Source organism: Rosa rugosa, chromosome 6 (genome assembly GCF_958449725.1).
Source record: "Rosa rugosa chromosome 6, drRosRugo1.1, whole genome shotgun sequence".
NCBI lineage: Eukaryota > Viridiplantae > Streptophyta > Magnoliopsida > Rosales > Rosaceae > Rosa > Rosa rugosa.
This window is the reverse complement of record NC_084825.1, coordinates 24106041-24128238: the sequence shown is the minus strand read 5'-3', so window position 1 is coordinate 24128238 and position 22198 is coordinate 24106041. Positions and strand designations below refer to the sequence as shown.

The following is a 22198-nucleotide window of genomic DNA, read 5'->3' as shown; positions in this document are numbered from 1 at the left end:
TTCATGGTGGACAGATTCAGTTCGTCCATTGGTTTATGTGAGTTAGATAACTTAAAGATCATCAATTTAGCTGAAACTTTGCAGAGATGATCTACACATTAGTAACTGAAAACTGAATGGTCGAGATGTGGATATGAGACAGAAAATTGACTCTAAACTCCAACCTCACACGTTAATTTCAGAGTGAGGCCTCACTCTGGATAGGTCCGACCGCACCTAGATAAATGAGGGCTACCCTATCTGGCCCACAAGACTTGCTTTATATGGATGAGTTTGGGCTTTGAAATTTACAATAAAACTTGGCTCAATCTGGCCTGTTATTATGTAAAAATGTTGTAAGACCTTGTCCAAGCACGCTCAGCCCGGCCTGGCCCTTTGACAACTCCTAGATTTATTATTGTGAGGCTATCAAGTTCAAAAAGCTCCTTTATACATATTTACTATCACGTTGAACTATTGATATGTCCAAAATGAGACTAGATGAAGTTTTTTAAAAGTCTGAACAATCAAGATGGATCTTACAAGATGAGCCTTACAATAATAAAATTAAAAACCCAACCCCTTGTGACTTTGATTCGCAATGATGGTTCAAGTTATGGTATGTGTGACGTCGACTATGAATTCGAGTGATTTGGGCTTTTAAATGGAAGGTAGTTTCTTTATTGGTGTGCAAATTTGTCTTTTTTTTTTTTCTTTTTTAAAAAAATAACTCATATACAACAATTAATATATTGTGAGTCGAACTCACGATATTCCACTTATAAAAAGAAGACTTATGCCACTAGAATGCTAATGGGCGTTTGCAAATATGTTTTGCTATCTAATTTCTTTTTTTAATTCAAAGAATTTTGTTGGGAATAATAGATGAGCATGGTACCATGAAAATTTTGAAAAGAGTTAAATTCACCATCAGTGTCTAAATTCTTTTATACTTGACTCAAAATTTTCTATCAACGAAATACTTCCATTAGTCTGGTAAATACAAGGTGATTAGATATTTTGAGATGTCTCTTAGTAAATTTAACTTTTTTTTCACCACTTGACTTTGAGCCCTATCAATTTTCAATTTCGAGTGTGACCATTGATTGGTCACCAATCCATTGACTATGTAGGCCCCTCCATCTGGTCAACCAATGGCCCGATGCATTCATGAGTTTTTTCATTGTCAGTGATCGATCACCCAATACTAGGGTTGGGCGGCTGGACCCGAGAACCCGAGAACCCGACCCAAACCGAGATAAAAAGCCCGATTCGGTTCGGTTTTGTATTGGAAAATGTCGGTTCGGTGCAAAGCCCGACCCGAATTACAGTTTATCGGGTCGGTGTCGGGCTTAATATTTTCCGGGACCGAAAGACCGACCCGAACCGATTTCTCCTCCATCTCAGCCTCTCTAGATTCTTCTCCCAAGCCAGCTCCTCCTCCTCCTTCTCCATACTCAAATATATAGAATTTCAGAAGAACCCAGAACCTATATGAAACAAACTATTAAAATTTGAGCATAGGACATGGGAACACAGAGAAAGTTGTTGCTTTGAGTAATCTTACCTTGGGAACCAATGAAGCCGAGAAACTCCTTCACCTGCAAAAACTCTTTTCTTGATGGCCTCCTGAGCTTGAAGCTCGGAGCGGAGTAGATTGAAGTCGTCGAAGAAGAAGAAGAAGAAGAAGAAGATATGGTAAATAGAGAACTGCATAATGGGGATTGGGGAGGAAAAAAAGAGAAAAAAAAAAAAGAAGAAAAAGAAGAAGAAGATATGGTAAAGAGAGAACTGCATAATGGATTAATGGGGATTGGGGAGGAAGAAAAAAAGGGGGACAAAAAAAAAACGAAGAAGAAGAGGAATACGGCTAGAAAAGAGAGAGAGAAGAAAGTGAAAGAGGGTTCTGTACTTCTCGACCCGAGCCCAAGCCTACCCAATACGCTCACCAATTTTTATTTAGGAAAGTAAAATTGATCTACTCCTAATGCCTTTATCTCCAACAATGTTTTTTTTGTTTCTTTTTTTCTTTTATGAAAGCATCTCCAATAATTTTTAATAAAAATTATGTTTTAATATCAATCTATTAGAACTCGAGCCAGATGCTATGAACTCACCAATAATCCTATTCTCTCTAGTCAGTAAATAGCTATTTTTCCATATCTCTCTCTCTCGGTCTCTCACTAGAAGTTTGTCTCAATTCATGAATTTCTACAATCCATCAGAAACTCATTGGCAACGACTAAGCAATGCCTTGCGACGCTCACATCACAGGCAGCACAGTAGGCACTGTTTCAATGTAATAACCGGATTTTTTATAATTAATCAAAAGCAAGGAACATGATCATTTCATTCTTTACCTTTCATGATGATTGTCGATTAGAGCACTATGAATTGTTGCCGACACTCGATCGACCGACAGCAGAAACTTAATTCCTTTCCTCTCTATTTCTCTCTCGTTCTCTCTCTCGTTTCCTCTCGTCACAGTCGAAGAAACAAAACAGAGCTTTGTTCATCGTGCTGCACCGTCCACCACAGACCACCAAACAACCTCAGACCACCTTCCACGGCTTCGCCTCGACCTTGCGCAGCTACCGGAGGTAACCTTGCGCGGCGGCACGGCCGGCAGCGACGGCGGCGACCCCGAGTCCGGTTTAGCTCGTTTTCGTTCCAAACTCGATATCTCGAGCTACAGAGCACCATTTCACTTGATTCTTGGCTCATTGAGCTCGCCTCATCTTCCTATACAAGCACCAAGAAGGATCGGAACTGGATCGAACGTTTTCACGTTCGTCGGAGCTCGACCCGTGCGGATCGAACAACCAACCTTCGGATCAAGATATCTCGAGCTATACACGATCGTTTCTTGTGATTCTTGGCTTGTTGAGTTCATAAGGAAGTTCTGAACAATTCTCCAGAAGGGATCGAGGTGTGAGGTTGTAATTTTCACGTCGATTTTGGAGCTCGCCGGATTCTGGAAATTTTCCACCACCACCGAAGCTTTTGATAGGTATATCTCGAGTTGTAGTGCATCGTTTTGAGTGATTCTTAAACTGGTAAACTCACCTTGAGTTTCTTAACAACTCTCTAGAAGGAATCGAAGCCTGAAATTGAAGTTTTGACGTCGAAATCAAGCCTTGCCGGATTCTGCAAAATTCTGGAATTTTTCCGACCACCGAAGCTTTCGATCGGTATATCTCGAGCTACAGACCATATTTTTCTGTGATTCTTGAACCAGTGAGTTCTTCTTGAGTTTCTTAACAACTCTTCAGAAGGAATCGAAGCCTTAAATTGACGTTTTTACGTCGAATTGGAGCTCGCCGTTTTCTGCAGTTTCTCGCCGGTTTCTGGAAAATTCCGGCCACCTTCATACTGTTCAAGGTAATTTTCGACCCCTTCCGGTCATTTTCAGACTTCGTGCTAGTTATGAAAGTTGTCAAGCATGATGAGAGGAAGAAGAGCAGCCCGGCCCCGACACCATTGGTGGTGGTCGGCGGCGGCTCTGCCACTAACTCCGGCGGCCCTTTCCGGCCACCTCCGGGGATCAAAAATATGGTTTCTGTACATTTTCAGATTCTATATTTCAATACGATCATTTCGATATATTATACGCAATTTTTGGATATCGTATGATTAAGTTATGAATTTTTAAGTTTAGATCGATTTCGATCGTTAGATTTGTGATCTGTGAAGTTAGTACCGTCAGATGGACTTGTAGTTTTGATATGATGATCTTATGACAGTCCCAGTGGCTTTGTGTAGTCATGGGCGAAGATCCGACCGTTGGATCTTCGTATAAATGCAAAACAGTGATTAGGAAGGCGATCCGTGAGGATCCGACCGTTGGATCATCATTTAATTTCAATCCGACCGTTGGATTGTCGTTTGATTATGTTTTTGAGTTATTTGCTAAGTTAAGGTCATGTTTGATTAGGTGATCGACGGTTTGATTTGGCGGACGATTCGTGAAATTGTATTTTGAGCTGTTAAGAAGACGCAGCGGGAATTTAGAGGTGAGTAAACCTCACGTGGTTCATATTACGAACCGAATAAATTTAATTACCTTATTTTGTCGTAATTGCGTGAAAATATTTATGAAATAAATATTTGTTTTAAAATCATATGGACTTGATCAACTACGGTCCATGGGTAAGTAAAATGATTTTTACTATACAAATGAATTTCTCGGTTTATTGCATGTGAACTATAGTTGGTATTAGTGATTATCCCTGAGCGGATAATTACGTATATATATATTTACGTGATTATATGTGAATGGTGTGACATTGAAGAGTGTGGAATTGGGATGATTAAATTATCATGAATTGACATGTAACTTACCATATTTATATGTGATGAACATGATTGATGAGTTCTTGTTAATATTCATGATTTACATTGGAGGATGTATAGAGTTAGAGAATGTAGGATTCTGAGGATGAGGTGTCCGAAGTTCGACGGTTAAGGATAACCGGAGTGTTTGTGTACTGAGGACGGGGATGTCCAAGGTGCGACGGTTTATTATTAACCGAAGTTGTGTGCTGAGGACGGGGATGTCCAAAGCGCGACGGTTTATTATTAACCGAAGTATATGGTGCTGAGGACGGGGATGTCCAAAGCGCGACGGTTATAGTGTTAACCGAAGTATTTTTGCCGTTGCTTGACCCTAGGCCAAGGTGTCAGAGGTAACGAGGCAGTTAGAGCTCTAACGTGTTATGGGATGGGACCAAAGTGGTGACAGTGTTGTGAGATAGGACCAAAAATGGTGATAGTGTTGTGTGATAAGACCAAAGTGGTGATATTGAATGGGTTTGACGTTTGCGTCGTGGATGTTGAGATTGTTGGTTGTGTTGTTGAGTTATAAGAATTGTAATTTAAAATCAACAGTTCTTTCTTGTTTACTCATACTGGCTGTAAAAAGCTTACCGGGTTTTGTGTTGTTGCAACTCCCGGTACACTATTCAAATTGTGTAGCGGGAAATCCTACAGGTCAGGAGAACCAGGACGGTGATCGGGCTGCTTAGAGTAGTGTTATGTGAATTACAGCATTATATTGTGAGGTTTGTTATGCTCATTTAGAGCTTTGCAATTTTACTTTGTAAGAGTGAATTGTAATAATTAACTCGAGGTTTTCGAGTTTTTGTGTTGAGTGGCGAGTGGTGTGTTTGTTTGTGAGAAAAAAATTCAGAACGTATTTGTATTAATTGTTTATTCATGTTTCGGATTTGAATTGGTTATTCAAAATTCGGGGCGTGACATTCAAATCAGGGAAAGTTGAGGAAACTGCTCTAATCTTTAGCGGAGGAGAGTACCTGATGAACATATCAATAGGTAAACTATCCAGACCTTTCAACGGGATTGTCGACATTGGAAGCGATCTTATATGGACGCAATGCACTCCATGTAAAGATTGCTTCAAGCAGAAGATCCCACTCTTCGATCTAACCTCTTCCCTGACTTATAAAGCCCTCTCTTGTGCGTCCAAAAAGTGCCACTTGCTAACCAAAACCTCTTGTTCTAGCACACAGTTTTGTCACTATAATTACACCTATAGAGATGGTTCTTATACCACAGGAAATCTATCGCTCGACACTGTCACATTGAATTCCTTATCTGTTCCCGATACTATATTTAGCTGCGGACACCAAAATGGAGGAATCTTCAGTGGGGTCAAGTCGGAAATATTTGGACTTGGAAGTGGAGATGTGTCATTTGTATCCCAAATCGGCAAATCGGTTGGGGGGAAATATTTCTCTCATTGCTTGGTTCCTACCATGTCTACCCAAACAGATCCTAATATTTCAAGCAAGATGTATTTTGATCGTAAAGTTTCAGGTGCTGGTGTGGTCTCGACACCTTTGTTCTCAAATGGTTCTAAAACCTTCTACTACCTTGAGCTGCAAGGCATTAGTGTTGGAGGCAACCGTTTCACTCTTGCTGCCAAACTTTTAAGGGCAATGTTATCATCGACTCTGTGACTCCCGTAACATTCTTGCCCACAGATCTCTATACCAGTTATGAAGCAGAAATTCAAAAGGAGGTTCATCTAGAGGTCATTAAAGATCCAACTACATATTTACTAAATGTTTGCTACAGGACCAAACTTGACATTACCAGTGTCATTGTGACTGTCCATTTCAGTGGTGCAGATGTGAAGTTGAAACCCAATAACATATTTCTTAGGGTGTGTGAAGATATTGTTTGTTTAGCATTTGGCCCGACAACTGATCTGGGAATATATGAGAATGTGGTGGTGACAAACTTCTTGGTAGGATATGACCTCGAAAACAACATTTTGTCCTTCAAGCCAACTGATTGTACTTCCTAGTAAAACAAGGGCGGAGCTGGGGGTGGTATTGTGCTATAGCCCAGGTGACATTATGAAACTTACATATAGATTGTGTAATCCTATGAGTTTCTTATATATTTACATAATATGGAGCTTTCTAGCCCACGTGAGAAAATTATCATGCTTCCGCCATTGGAGTAAAATAATTTTGTGTTACATGCATGTCTTCATATTGCTAAATTTCTTACCTATTTTCTTATTTATGACTGACAGGACCCGCCCCATTTTCCACCCTGAAATCCGAAGTGGCCCTATGAGTCCCACCTTAGGAATAATTCCACCGAAAATTCGGCAGAATTACTCCTAAAATAGACTACCAAGAATCTATGGAAATAACAAAATTTACACTTCTAAGAGTTCACAACCAACCACAATTTCTGAATCCCTAACCTGCTCGCCATAATGATAGCCAACTCCACATCTAGAAATAAGGAAATAGCTGAATCTTCTCAAACAATCAATATTATACATGAGATTGTAATCATAGCAATTCTAATCCACAAGGTCTACAAGAAATAAATATAAGGTAAATACGTGGAAGCTATGATGTTGACTATGCCTCAACTCCAAGTACACCCGACCACAACTTATCAAGTCTGCAAAATGGGCATTTGAAACCGAATGGCCTATGAAAAAGTATTCAAAAAACACGTTAGCGTGAGTATAGACAAAAACAAACATTCGAGTAAATGAAATCAAAAGAAAACCTAATACCTTCCCACATTTTTTTCTCTTTAAAATCATCGATGCATGCAAACATTTATAAAACTTTTCTTGAAGTAAACTCGTAAAATCAAACCAGCCTCGCTGGATAAGTAGAAAGGTTGAACATGGAGAAGGAAGGGTCACCACACGATAAAGAGAGTCTCCCAGGCTCTTGTAATAGCCTCCTGGGCTAAAGACTCGACTACTACCCACAAGGTATTGTGAGGAGAAGCAATGAGCTAGCTAGCAATAAAGATATAATCCAAGAATGGTGAAGAAAAATAATATGAAAACCAACATAAAACACTTCCCCAAAAATCTCGCATAAATAAATAAGGACTAATTTCAGTTTATCTCCCTGAGGTTTGGTTGACATCATGTAGTTCCTGTAGTTTTCAATTTAATCAGTAACACCCTTATACTTTTCAATTTCATCAATCGTGTCCAATTTCTTGAGCTGCGTCCAAATTGGACGTTAAATCTGACGTTAGGGGTCACTATAAGGGCCAAAATGGTCATTTCAAGACAAAAAAACCAGAACAAAAAACACCCACTATAGGGGTTAATCCGACGTCGTTTGGCCTCTTGGCCACCATCCTCATCCTCCTCTTCTCAGCCCACAGCTTAATTTTTCTAAACTAAATTTATTGAATATATTATTTATTTGATAACCAAATTTTATTCTAGAACCATCCGTATTGCAAAACAAACAAAAAAACCTATGATTTGGATTAAAAGAAAAATCATTATAATTGTCTACTTGTTTGACCCCTCCAAGAATCACTATCTAGTTCCATCATTGAAAGTACACCAAACATGTAGGCAGCTCTCTCACAAAATTCATCGTGGTTGAATTGATAGAGATAAAAAATAAAAAAAATAAAAAAATTGTTGAAGATACAGATTTAATTGTTTAAGGGTGTTTTGGTAAACGTAAGGAGGTGTACTTTAGCTTTTTAAGTATTCAAAAAAGTGAATTGGAGGTATAATAAGTAAGAGAGTTCTAAAACTAGAACCTAATTTCAAAAAAAAAAAAGAAAAAAAAAAGGAAACTGAAAGGCCAATGAAACCCTAGTATTCGATCGGCGGATAGATTCTCTCTTTCGTGATATCTATGATGTTTAGTACAATTTTGCAGACAACATTTGTTTGATTTCTAAAACTTAGCTCTTAACGTCAGTAAATAAGTGACCAATTTTTCTGATTACTTCGAAAGAGTCGCCCATGAAGAAGGAAGAGAATCTGATTATATCATCAGGCTTGAGCTTGAAAATCCTAAAGGAAGTTCAGATTCAGCAGAAGGAGATAGACGACGAGGAAAACACAAACGTCTTCACCGAAGAGCCTCACAAGGAGGAAGAAACATATGAAGATGACGATGACTTTGGTACGTTCCTTGAGATGCATGAAGAGGATGAAGCAAATAAAGTGATGGGGGGATGATAAATGTAAACATTGTCGTTTTGTTCTTCACAGTACGTACAGGAAAAACAAAAATTAAAATAAATGTTTGTGTGAATTTCAGGAGTATGAGAAAGAAAATGAGAAATTACTGGACCTATTCTTATCAAAGGAGAAGGAAGTTGATTCACAACCTACTCTGCCGGACTTCATTCTTGAGACAATTATGTTAGATCAAAAGTGGACTCATCACAAGTTATCCTAGAGTAACTAGGAAACCATCAAAACATTAAATCGTATACAACATGGATATGGAAAAGAATCAACCTAGATATCTAATGTGATAGTGTATTTAACATTGGATTAGGAATCCATTATTTGGACTACAAGAAAGTCCTAAACTGTGATGCATTAGGATTCTTAGATACAAGACTTGATCCTTAAGGAAAACCTTTATGCGAGGATTCTTAGGACTAGTACCACTATGCCAAAAAATGCTTAGACGACAGATCATATCTGTCGTCTGATGAAGTAAAAATCTGTTGTCTAAGTGGCTGCCGTCTCTAAGCCATTCAGACGACAGATATTCTCCGTCGTTTCTAAGCTACTCAGACGACAGATTCAGTTTAAGTTCTGTCGTCTGAAGTACCTAATATTGAAGAATCGGAGTCTATCTGTCGTCTAAAACACCATTCCACTACATATTAATGTTGTTGGAAATTCACTTCATCAACGGATTCAAAAAATAACTGTCGATGTAGTTAATGTAAGATGACGGAGTTTTTGTTGTTTCTGTCGTCTGAATGGCTTAGAAACAACATATCAACACCTACTTCTGTTGTCTGAGAGCCATTTGAACTCTACTTTTCTGTTGTTTGAACGTGGTAGAAACAACATATCAATCACCTACTTCTGTTGTCTGAGAGCTCTTTGAACTCTACTTTTCTGTTGTTTGAATTTGGTAGAAACAACATATCAACCACCTATTTCTGTTGTCTTAGAGCTCTTTGAACTCTACTTTTCTGTTGTTTGAACTTGGTAGAAACAACAGATGATCATTTGTTTTTGTTGTTTCTATTTTCTTGATACAACATAAATTGTGCTGTATTTTCTTGATACAACATAAACCTGCATATATCTGTTGCCTTTCAACCATTTCAACATCAGTCATTTACAATCATCAAAACCATAAAATTGGACTAAAATCAGCATTGAAAATGATGGCTACGTTTCATTAATTGCATCAACATCATCCAAAATACAATCCATAGTTCCAACTCTAAACCTAGCCAACAGTTACATTATGATCGAGAGAACCAAAAAACCATCTTATCATTTACCTAGTGCACCAAGTCAAAAACCTATAAGGTAAAGAAAGAGTAGCTAGACAGAGCAACTGCATGCATAATTTAAGTTCATCAACACTTTCCATCAGTTATATATAAAGCACAAAAGCAGTTCCAAGTGCTACTCATCTACCTTAAAAAGAACCAAAGTTAGAACTGTATAACATGATTTGCCCATTCAGCTCGAACCACATCATGATGCTTATTCTTCTTTTGAGCATTCTTTTGCAATTTCCTTAAGGCCTTGTTAGTTTGTTCATCAAAGATCGACTTCTTCATTGTTGAAACCATCTGTACATTCACAAAATGTAAAGAAACAACGAATGACTTTTATGAAATATATAACAAAAAAGGCCAACTCAGTTATAGGAAAAAGGAAACAAAACAAGAGTTAATCACCACGAACATTGAGTAGCAAATAGAGCGTCATCTTCTAATGATCTTTTGATCCTAGTTTGAAAATTAAATTTGCTTCCAGGTGCTAAATGAACCTACAGCAGCTCTACATGCGCTATTAAACGAGTGCTCTACTACCAATTGAAATGGCTCCCAAGCTACATTCAAACATGAATAAAAAGAACCCCATTTCCTTATCATTTTCCTACTGTCAATTTAACATTGAATGTGAGAAAACTGTCACTTACACAGAACAGAAGTGAAATCTAGAACTTGAAATCGAGCAAGCTATTTAAGCTAGTTATAATCTACAGTTTCTGGATCAGCATAACCAATATATCACAACTACAAGAATTTCAGATATAGAAGCTAACACAACTGGAAAGTAAAGACTTGCATCAAGAAATGTGCAAGTGAAACTTCCAAAGCTTATTCATGAAACCATGCTGCTTTGTGAAACATAATACCTTTATGGAATCAAACATTCTTGAGCTGAACTCCTGTGCTGCTCTCATTGAATTTACGTAATCACCCTGAAGATCAAAAAACAAAATACATCATACTTGTTTGTTAAGTGGCGTGTGATAGGTCGAAACTCGGACACTCTTATAATGCCATTTCCATAACCTGAAAACAGAATACAACATTTTTTTGACTACTAAATCAAGAGATTTCAGCCTCAAGCACTTTTCATCACATCAAATGGACAATAAATTCTTCTTCTCTCACACACTATCATATGTATTAACATATCTTTATATCACACTAAATGGGCCATTAAATTCTCCCTCTACACACTATCATATGTATCAACATATATTTATATATAGAGAGATGATCCTACACACCACTGAGATCCACACTATTAGTTTTATACCAATGGCTTCTACGAGCCTTTTATGGGGTACAGATGCATCTTCTTATTATCTTAAAACAGATTTATAAGGAAAGATGTCAAAGAGTCCCACACTAGACACCTCTCTTAGCAAACACAGAGGTGTCTATCCCAAGAAGGAGAAGAACTAAAACAAATAAAGCAAATAGGTTACAGACTTACAGTAGAATAGTCCCAGCTATATCAAATGCTAACCCCATTTACCATCACTAGTCTTCACTAGTAATCTCATGTTTTAATCTATATTCTACAAAGGTACAATTTCCAAGAAATTAACAGCCAAATAGACAGCATCAGGTCAAGCATTTCCCCAATCACAAAGCAAGAAGAAATAGTTAATAGTTACATTATGAAGCTTTAATCTTTTCATCAAAGAATCAAACACTCAGATCATATATACTACTAGGAATTCAGCCATTTTATAACTCCCAATTATCTTTTAGTTCAAGAACTAACACACAATACCAAAGATTTCAACTTTGGTCTTGTTTTAACTTCAAAGTTCAAACCAACACACCCCCTGACAAACCTGTTCAAAAATTCACAATGGAAAGGAAAAAATAGAACCTCAAAAATGGTCTACAAATCCAAAAACATGTATTTTAACCCTTATTAGCTCACATACTATAACGAATGATATCAACAAAGTGGGTAGCATAGGATCTGAAACAAGAAGATTCATTCACATGAACTATAAGCATTAGAAACAAAAGAGACATGTACACATTTAAACGCAGCCTGAGGAATGCAGACATTATTAAGCTATCAAATTTATCCATTTGTCCATTACAGCAAGCTTCGACTAATTAAAAGTAAAGCTTCATCAGAATAATTCTCAATCAAAATCACAACTAGCAAAGCTGCAAAAGTAAAGCTCACCCAGTGTAGTAATGCTTGGGAACGTAGACATCTCGAACAAGCCCAAATCTCTCGCGTCAACTACAATTATGAGAATAATGCTGATACAATTATCAAAATAGCAAAATTTAAATATTTAATGAAGTATTTACCTTTATTTTTTTTTCATCGTTTCTCAATGAAATTGTGGGCTTGTGGCCTCTGCTTCTGAGAGCTTCTCCTCACTAACCTCAGTGAGACAATGACCGAGTTACAAACTGCAAGTCTGCAATTCAAGAAGAAGTTATCTTAATTAAATCATTAAAATGGAAATCAACTAATCAAGTTATCTTGCGGACCCCTGACGTTTACAATGCCACTTGAACCAGGTGGGAGAACTTCACTAGTTTTAGAGTCTACAACTTTGAACTCTGTATGTCGAAGTGGATGCCCAACTGAACCAAGAACATTCAAAAAATTAAATCTGTGACATTGTCATACAGTGCACCAGCCTATACAGGATATGATTGACACTAACAAGAAATTGATAACAAAGTCAGAAAAAGTCTAAAAGGTATAAACTGACAAGTCCTAGAAATGGTTTAGGACACTGAACAAGTGAAGACTTGATCTAAAGCACACTTGATTGATTGAAATCTGCTTCTTCAAAATATTTCTATGAGTATTTGATTGGCCACGATCTGTGAAAATGAACCAACAAATTTAGAAAAGCGATTCTTAATAGTTGAACCCAAGTACAATAAATAACTTGAAACTAATAGCACCGTACATATTGCATTATTCAACAAAAACAAGCCGCAAGATACATACTATTTCAAAGTCAATTCCTATAAAAAGAAGATGACACAAAGAACTGAAATAACCTGACTTGTCAGTCCAAAAAGTAAGAGAAATAACCTTTGATATTCCAATAGCAGAGTGAATTTTACTATAGACTAGTTTTGTTCCCAACACATGCAAAGGCCACAATATTGCAACAACAATCCTTGCCCCCATCCAATCAACTAGTGAAGTACAACATGAAGGCTGCTTCTGGTCCCTTGTCAAATATGTCCCCTGTGAACCACATTGAAATCATCCAATGCAATAAGTTTGGGTGGGAAGCCAGCCGTTTCTTGTGAAATAGACAAAATAGTTTGGCAAGCGGATACAAAGTACGCAAGCATTAACCGAGTGAATATCATAAAAAAGCACAAGACTCAAACTGAGAATTGTTCAACGCAGCACGAGCACATATCTAGATATTTTTATGGTTTTAATTTTATGTGCTTAACATCAGCCGTGAGAATAGAAAATAGCTCGATTTAAACAACACAAAAATGCACAGAACCAAAAAAAAAAGAAAGAAAGGGAAAACTATGAACAATTGCATTAGGCATATTAGAGTTAATTAAGAAAAGAAAAGAATTGCAGCAAGGAACGCTGAATTCATTCATGCCCATTATTGAATAAACAATCATCAATTACAGGTTATTCAACAATTCATCAACCCATCAATCCAATCACTGTTCTAAAATCAAACCAGCAATTTTTAGTATCTAACTATCCAACAATCATCAATTCATCAATCTATGAATCCAACAATCATCAACTCATTAATTCATCATAACTTCATAAGGCAGTAGACAAAACAGAGATCGGAGCAGTGGAGAGAGAAACGGTGACCGTTGACCATTGAGGAGAGATTGAGAGAGAGATGAAGTTAGAAATGTGCTCTGGAGATACAATGGCTCGGGAGTTGTGGGTTTCGAGAGCAGACAACGATGTGTTTAGAGTTCTGGGTTTTATTCGGAAGTGAGGAAGACGAGCACCCAGCGCCCAGAGCCTTAGATTATGAATAACCATAAACCGTCCCAAATCGAAATGAACCATAAACCATCCCCAAAACCATAAACCAGAATAAAACCCAATTCTATTTCAATCACCCCATCTCTATATCGTTATCCCAAATCTAATTTCAAAGGAAACTCCCAATTCGATATCCCAAAGAAACCCCAAAACCCCAAATCGATATCCCAAAGAAGCGCTAAAACCCAACACAAATCAAGGTCAAAACCCTAAGACGAAGAATAAGGCTTACTGTGAAATCGAAGAACTCCACCAACAGTGTCTTCTTGACCTAGATCGGCCGGGGAGAGGTTGATGAAACTCTTCTGTGTAGAAAACCTAGATCAGGGAGAGCATAACCATAATTGGGAAAGGGAAAGAATGTCCCTGATCGGGGGATAAGAACCAAAATGGGGAGCTGTAGTTGCTCGTGGTCTAGCTCAGGGAGAGGGAAAGAAGGTTTCTGTTTTTTTGACTTAGGGGGGTGTATTGTATATGGAATTAGTGGAATTTTAAAGAAATCTATGGAATTTAAAAGTCAGGGTGTATTCAATATAGACTTTTAACAGTCCATGAAAGTCTTGAGGTATTCAATTAGGATTTTTAAAGACTTCATGAATTCCACCAAAATCTAGGGGTATTCAATTAAGACTTTTAAAAATGAATAAAAGTACAGAGGTATTCAAAATATCATTCATACTTATGGAATTAGAAAATCATGGATAATCATGGACTTTGTAGTGTTAACTATACATACCAAACTCCAATAATTTTCTAGCCTCCAGACCAAAGATTTCAAAAAGTCTATCAAAGTTTCCTTTTCAAAAAAAAAAAATGGTCTATCAAAGTTCTTCTCTCTACGCACGAACAAGTTTGTCCTTCATCATCTCTCTTTCTTAATTTTTAATCTTTTATGATATCAACCTTTTTTGATACCCAACATGTTCATTATAGTTGTTGAATGTGATTTTTTTTTTTTTTTTCCAATTGTGATACTTCGAACCCTAATAGCAATAAAAATGATTTATGAAACCCTTAAACTCAAATATTGTGGTCTAACCCTAAGACCTGAACCATACTAAATTTTATCTTATTAATTCATTATTCTCATTAATTTGAATTTATATTATGATTCAAAAAAAGGTTGAACAATTGAATTTCAATTGATTGATTATAGATCAAGACATTGACCAATATTGCTACAATATATGTTAATCGGCGAAAACAAAATTGATGAGAATAATTAACTATAAACATCAAGTGATCTATATTGTATATTTATGTTGTTGGGAGATTAATTAGGAATGAGAACAAACTCGCTAGACAGATTAACAATCATTTATTTGAGTCAATTTCTATTAGAAGATACTTAAGCATTGAAGAGACAATAAGTTATTGTTTTGTTTTGTGTTTGGGCTGCATTTGTTTTTTTTTTTATATTTTGTACATCCTAGGAAATCTGTAGAAGTCATTCATAATAAAGTATATAGATTTTCAGGAATCAATAAAAGTCTGTTGCTAAAATCAATGGTTTTAAGAAATCCATAACAGTCTATCAACTTTTTAAAGAGTCTGTGGACTTTTCAAAAAGTCTGTCATTTAAAAAAAGTCTGCACAAATCCAAATACAATACACCCCCCTTAGTGTTGAGAAAACTCGGGGTATAGGCATCTTCTCGTTCACATTAAGTTTTAGTTCAGCCAAAAACCTTTTTTTGTCTAGATAAGGGTAAATAATTTTTCCATTTACTCAGACAACATAATCTGTTGTCTGAATTTTCTAAATTATAACAAACTTGAGAAAGTTGAATTGGTGTTGATTTTGATACCATTTAGACGACATAAATAGTTAAAACTGTTGTCTGAAGACGTTCAAAAAAATCAGACAACAGAAAAAACGTCTTCTGTCGTCTGAGGGGTATGGTATGAAGCATTTTTTGACATAGTGTACTTGTATAAATAAGAGGTTAGGGTCCCTGTTATCACCACTGTTTTACAAGCATAGTGTTCTGCCCATTCAGAAGCTTAAGTTGGTGAATAGCAGAAGACTTCGACCTCGTCTTCATCTTTGTTTTACAGCTGCAGCAATGGCTTCTACTTATGACGTCAATGGTATGTATAAAGTCAATAATGAACATGTAATGTGTGAGCTTGTTTGTAAATTAGTTATACAATTGGTATCAGAGCTTAGGCTCACAAATTGTTCTTCAAATTTCTTTTCGATGTAAAAATCGTTTTAGGTTTTCAAACAAAAAAAAAAAAAAAAAAATTTGCTTTGCAATAAACAGGCCACGTTTTGGCCACCTATAGAAAACCTTTTTGGCCCACACGACAACACATGCTGATCCGACCCCAGACCCGACCCAAAACCTCCTTCAGAAACTAAAGAAAGTGACCGTTATCACAACGGTCACATGAAGTGGGGATTGGTTCTGGGTATTCAAAAACGGAGACGCACAAGATGAACTCATCTTGCAGAGATTCAAGACCCCTGTGTTGCTCTATTAAGATGCCAATAAGGATTTTTTGCTGCCTTCTGTTACTGAATTCATGCTTCCGCGAAAGTTTTTTGCAGCAAAATTGGGAAAATTGCAAAGATCAGGTTTTTACAGAAAAATTCAGTTTCAATTCATTTTGTTTTGTTGATTGATGAGCACAAGAACCCTAATAGCATTCCCGGCGTGCGCATAGGCTAGAGTAGATGGTGACCGGATGAAATTTAAATTTTTTGGATGCTTCTGTGCCTTGTGAAATCGAATTTGTGTTTGTATATCTGTATTGCTTCTGCTTGTGATTTGATATGCATGTTTAATGTGAATTCTTGAGTTTTGTATCTATGAATCATGATATGACAATGCATACAGAAAACTCCCATAATTTTAGGCATTGTTAAAATTTTCTACAGGTACAAAGAGCTTAGTTTCTTATAAGGATTATCAATCCGGATAGAAAACAAGTTTTCAAGCTCGTTTTGGTTTGTGTTTTCTGTAGGTTTAAATGAACATATTGCACAAAGCACTCTTCATTAATTCTTGCAGAAGACCTTGAGTTAACAAACCTGAAAATTGTATCTTGTGTTTTAAAATTATGCATATAATTTTGCTTCCAAAGAAGTAGTACAGTATGATTTTAGAATGCAAATAGCAATATGCATAACTGTTGTTTTCAAATATGGATACTTAGAATACAAATTTCTGTCTAAAGATGTGATTTGTTTTCTTTGGATAACTTGTTTTCAACAGATATCGCTTATTGATTTGGAACCTTCAGAATATTATGTCTTCTGCTTAAAAGTGTTGCATGATATTAATTTTAGATAAAAGGGCTATTGGTTGAAATATGGCATTGCTTGTGTTTTGTTTTCTGTGTTGTAGTTTATTTTGTCTTGAAATTACTTAAGTCACAGAAAACATCAAACTTAAGATAATAAGAACTTTTGGATTGAAAACTTACAAAACTTTATTTTGTTTTTTGCTCTTTAGGAATCCCTACTGTGACCTTGAACACCATTCAGCTCCTAACTGGCTATAATTACAAGAAGTGGAGAAACCAAGTTGATTTTTACCTAGCCATGAACCAGAACATGGACCTTTGCTTAACTGAAGATGAACCTGAGATGCTTACTAGTGAGAGCACTGATGAAGAGAAAAAATATTATAAGGAGTGGCATAAAGCTAATAAGATGGCAAAGAATGTGATTAGGACTACTATGTCAGACACTGTCAGAGGTAGCATAGAAGAACCTGATCTAGCCATGGATTTTCTGTATGCTATTCATGGCATGTATAGGGAAAGTGATAAGGCTGAGGCAGCTAGGCTGGCAAAGGAATTTAACGACCTTAAGTACACTGGAATAGGAAAAGTGAGAGAGCATATCATGAAGCTTATTGAGATTAATGCTCAGCTAAGGGACCTCAACATGGGGGTCACTGATGATTATGTAGTGCACACTGCACTGCATTCCTTGCCTAATAGTTTCAGCCAACTAAGGACCAGCTACAATGCTCAGAAGGAAAAATGGAGCCTCAAGGAGCTGATTGCCATTTGTGTAGATGAGGAAGACAGGATTAGGAAGGAAAAAGAGCCGAGCACCTTAGTCAACCTTGTTGAGAAGCCTAAGAAGAAATACCATAACCAGTCTAAGCTTAAGCCTACCAAAACCATCTACAAAGGATCTACCTCGGGAGCAGCTAAAGCCAACAAACCATTTAGGTTCAAGTGCTATTTCTGTAAGAAAGTAGGGCACATGAAGAAAGATTGCACAGGCTTTAAGAATTGGTTGATCAAAAAGGGTAATTTTTCTAACTCACTATTTTCTTTAGAAATTAATTTAGTTAATGTTGAACCAAAAACTTGGTGGATTGATTCAGGAAGCCCCTTACATATTACTAATTCTCTGCAGGGATTCATAAGGAAGAGAGTCCCAAAAAGTGATGAAGTCAACCTGTGTGTAGGCAATGGCATGAGAGTGGCAGTCAAAGCTATTGGAACCTTAAAATTAGATCTTGGTTTAGGAAAGTTGTTAGTTTTGGATAATGTTTATTATGTACCTTCCATGAGAAGGAATTTAATTTCAGTTTCTCTTTTGGTTAAATCTGGATGTAGACTTCTTATTGACAATAATGGAATTATTATTTCTAAAGATTCAGTTCAAATTGGTTCCGGTGTTATATTGAATGATTACCTACAGTTAAATTGTTCACACAGTCAACAAGAAATTTCTCTTGTTGAAAATAATAACACATCGAGTAACACTTTAACTGGTGTTAAAAGAACTAAATGCAATGAAAAGTCTGCATATTTGTGGCATAGAAGACTTGGCCATATATCAAAAGAGAGATTGAAAATTTTGGTTAAAAACAATATCTTGAATGAACTTGACTTTTCTGATTTACAAGATTGTGTTGAATGTTTTAAGGGAAAATTAACTAACTTAAGGAAAAAGACTGCATATAGAAGCCAAGCACTTTTAGAGCTCATACATACTGACATTTGTGGTCCATTTAGAACTCAAACAATCTGTGGCAATGTGTATTTCATAACCTTCATCGATGACTTTTCTAGATATTGTTATGTTTATCTACTTTCAGAAAAATCTCAAGCACTTAAAGCTTTTCAGATATTTAAGGCTGAAGTAGAAAAACAACTAGAAAAGAAAATCAAAACTGTTAGATCAGATAGAGGTGATGAATTTTATGGAAAATACACAGAGAGTGGACAACAAAAGGGTCCTTTTGCCTTGTTTCTGCAAGAACAAGGCATTAAGGCTCAATATTCCACACCATATAATCCTCAGCAAAATGGTGTGGCTGAGAGAAAGAATAGGACACTATTGAATATGGTCAGGAGCATGATGTGCACAACAGGCCTACCTAGGTTTTTATGGGGTGAGGCTTTAAGGACTGCAAACTATGTTTGCAATAGAACACCTAGTAAAGCTATAGAGAAAACTGCTTTTGAGTTATGGTATGGCAGAAAGCCTAGCCTCCACCATTGTCATGTGTGGGGCTGCCCTGCAGAAACTAGAATCTACAATCCAAACATTAACAAACTTGATCCTAAAACAGTAAGCTGCCATTTTATAGGCTACCCTGAAAAATCTAAGGGTTATAAGCTTTATGCAGCTCAACACTCACCAAGAATTTTCGAAACACATCAAGTCAAATTCTTGGACGAGAAAATCCATAACACAAGTCTTGAGGATTTATCTTCAGAATTTAAAGAAATTGTGGATAATGACCATACTGAAAGTATATTGCCTATAATTCATGATACACAAGCAGCCATTAGTGTTCCAGAAACTCAAAGTGCACAAGATCAACTTGTTGATCAAGAAATGCATTTTGCAGATGATCAAGCTAATCCTGAGCCCTTACCTGATCAACCACAGCCTGTAGAACCTTAAGATCAGCCTGCAGAACCACACCAAATTCAAAATCCCCAATTAAGAAGGTCTAATAGAGCAAGGAAACCAACTTATGGGGGGGGGAAGATTCTGACTATATTGTTTATTTGCAAGAACATGAAGTTGAAATTGATCTTGCAGATGACAATGATCCAGTCACTTTCAATCAAGCTATTGAAAGCAGTCAGTCAAGTGAGTGGAAACAAGCTATGGAAGTTGAGATTGAGTCCATGAACCACAATGCAGTTTGGGATTTAGTGAAACCTGACCCCAAACAAAAGGCTATAGGCTGCAAGTGGGTATTTAAAACCAAGAGAGATGCAAATGGGAATATTGAGAGACACAAAGCTAGGTTAGTTGCCAAGGGTTTGACACAGAAAGAGGGTATTGATTTTACTGAAACTTTTTCTCCAGTTTCAACCAAAGATTCCTTTAGGATCATTATGGCACTTGTAGCTCAGTTTGATATGGAACTACACCATATGGATGTCAAGACAGCCTTCTTAAATGGAGAACTCGATGAGGTTATTTACATGAAGCAGCCTGAAGGGTTTATAGAACCATGAACAGAAGACTTAGTCTGCAAGCTAAGAAAATCCATTTATGGTTTAAAACAAGCTTCTAGACAATGGTATAAAAAGTTTGACTCTGTAATTTCTTCTTTTGGATTCATTGAAAATTTAGTGGATGAGTGTGTCTATCTCAAAACATCTGGAAACCAATTTATATTTCTGGTACTTTATGTTGATGACATTTTGTTGGCCAGTAGCAATTTAAAGCTACTTAAAGAAACCAAAGCTTTTCTGTCAAAGAATTTTGACATGAAGGATTTAGGTGAAGCATCATATGTACTAGGAATAGAAATTATAAGAGATAGGGCACAAGGTTTGCTAGGTTTATCCCAGCAAAACTATATTGCTAAAATTCTGAAAAGATTTAGCATGGAGACTTGTGCATCAGGGGAGGTTCTAATGTCTAAAGGAGATAAGCTCACTAAGAAACAAAGTCCAAAGAATGAAGTAGAAAAGGTGTATATGGAGTCCAAGCCTTATGCATGGCTTGTTGGCAGCCTAATGTATGCTCAGGTTTGCACTAGACCTGATTTATCTTTTGCAGTTGGCATTCTCTCCAGATTTCAGTCTAATCCAGGTCATGAACACTGGGTAGCTGGAAAGAAAATACTCAGGTACTTGCAAAGGACTAGAAACCACATGCTTGTGTATAGACAAGTGGAACAGTTGAAGCTAGTAGGATATACAAACTCAGATTTTGCAGGAAATTATCCTGATTCCAAGAAGTCGACTTGTGGATATGTTTTTATGCTTGCAGGAGGGGCTGTTGCTTGGAAAACTATGAAACAAACCTTAGTGACAACATCTACTATGCAGGCAGAATTTATTGCAGTATATGAAGGAATGTGTGAAGGGCTATGGATTAGAAATTTCTTGATGCAGACTAGGATTTTAAGCCATATAGTTTCTGATGCTCTTGTGATTTATTGTGACAATGAGGCAGCTGTGTTTTTCAGTAAAAACAGTAAAAGGTCAAATAACTCAAAGCATATTGACCTCAAGTATTACAGTGTGATGCCCCGGAAATTCGTATTTATTTTCCGAGGATTTTCCGGAATTTAATTAGTGGTTGTTGGAAGGTTTCGTGGCTCGTGGACGGAGCGGAAGTGTTTCGGACGAATTTTTATTTGAAAAGGATGACTTTAGGGGGGTTGCAAAGGTTGACTTTTGATACGTTGAGATTCTCCGAAAACTTCCTTCACGAAAGTTGTAGAGCGCGTCGATACGAGTTCGTGGACATGTGGAACGCGGAAATCGGAGTTTGTATGAGAAAGTTATGGCCATTGGAAGAAGTTTCCATTTTAGTATAAATATGGAATTTCAGAAATTATTTTCATAATTCCATTTCCATTTCCGGAAATCAGTTTTCCTCTCTCTCTTCTCTCTCGACTGATACCTTCGGTATCAAAGTTTTTCTACTGACCCGACCCGAACCCGGTGTTCCGACCCGGCCGGAACTGTCAACTCCGGCGACCTCTACCGGCGAAACCTGCACAGATCGATTCGCCTCCTTGCTCCGGTCGTCTCTGTGGTGGACTCGAGCGGCGATTTTCGGTGGAGGAAGCGCAGCAAGGCGGTGCAGTTCGTGGTTTTTCAACCCGACCGGAAAACGCAGCTCCGGCGACGGCAGGGCTTCGGGCCAAGCTTAGGGAGCTCAGAGCAGCCTCCTTGATCGATCTATGGTGTTTGTTTCGATCGATTTACGTGGAAATCGGTTCAACTCAGATTGGATTACTGTTCACTGTTTGTGAGGTACTTGACGAAGTATTCTTTGGACGGCTATTGTGATTGGCTGCTTTGTTCTATATTGAAGACGCAGCGGGAGTTTCGAGGGGTTAATCTTGCAGGTCAGGGAAATCGTGGCTGAAGCTGAGGTATCTTGTTGGCAGCAGAACTGGTAGGAAGCAAATTTGATTGGCTTTGCCATTGTTATGACTTTCGCTTTGTAGTAAACTCTGAGGAGCTT

At 37.2% G+C, this 22198-nt stretch overlaps 1 protein-coding gene and 1 long non-coding RNA gene across 2 annotated transcripts; one reads left to right on the top strand and one right to left on the bottom strand.

Annotated features, from left to right (window-relative positions):
• Positions 1-5243: 5243 nt before the first annotated feature.
• LOC133716437 (aspartic proteinase CDR1-like) lies at positions 5244-6307 on the top strand (the record flags this gene model as incomplete). The annotated part of the gene is made up of 2 exons (XM_062143148.1): positions 5244-5953; positions 6076-6307. Coding segments are annotated over 2 exons (942 nt in total), but the record flags the coding sequence as incomplete, so codon positions are not given.
• A 3264-nt stretch (positions 6308-9571) lies between these two features.
• LOC133713363 (uncharacterized) lies at positions 9572-14214 on the bottom strand. The gene is made up of 5 exons (XR_009847955.1): positions 14010-14214; positions 12827-12985; positions 11951-12194; positions 10644-10709; positions 9572-10071 (listed from the first exon to the last, which is right to left on the bottom strand). It is a non-coding gene; the product is annotated as an uncharacterized LOC133713363 (long non-coding RNA).
• Between the last annotated feature and the right edge of the window lie 7984 nt (positions 14215-22198).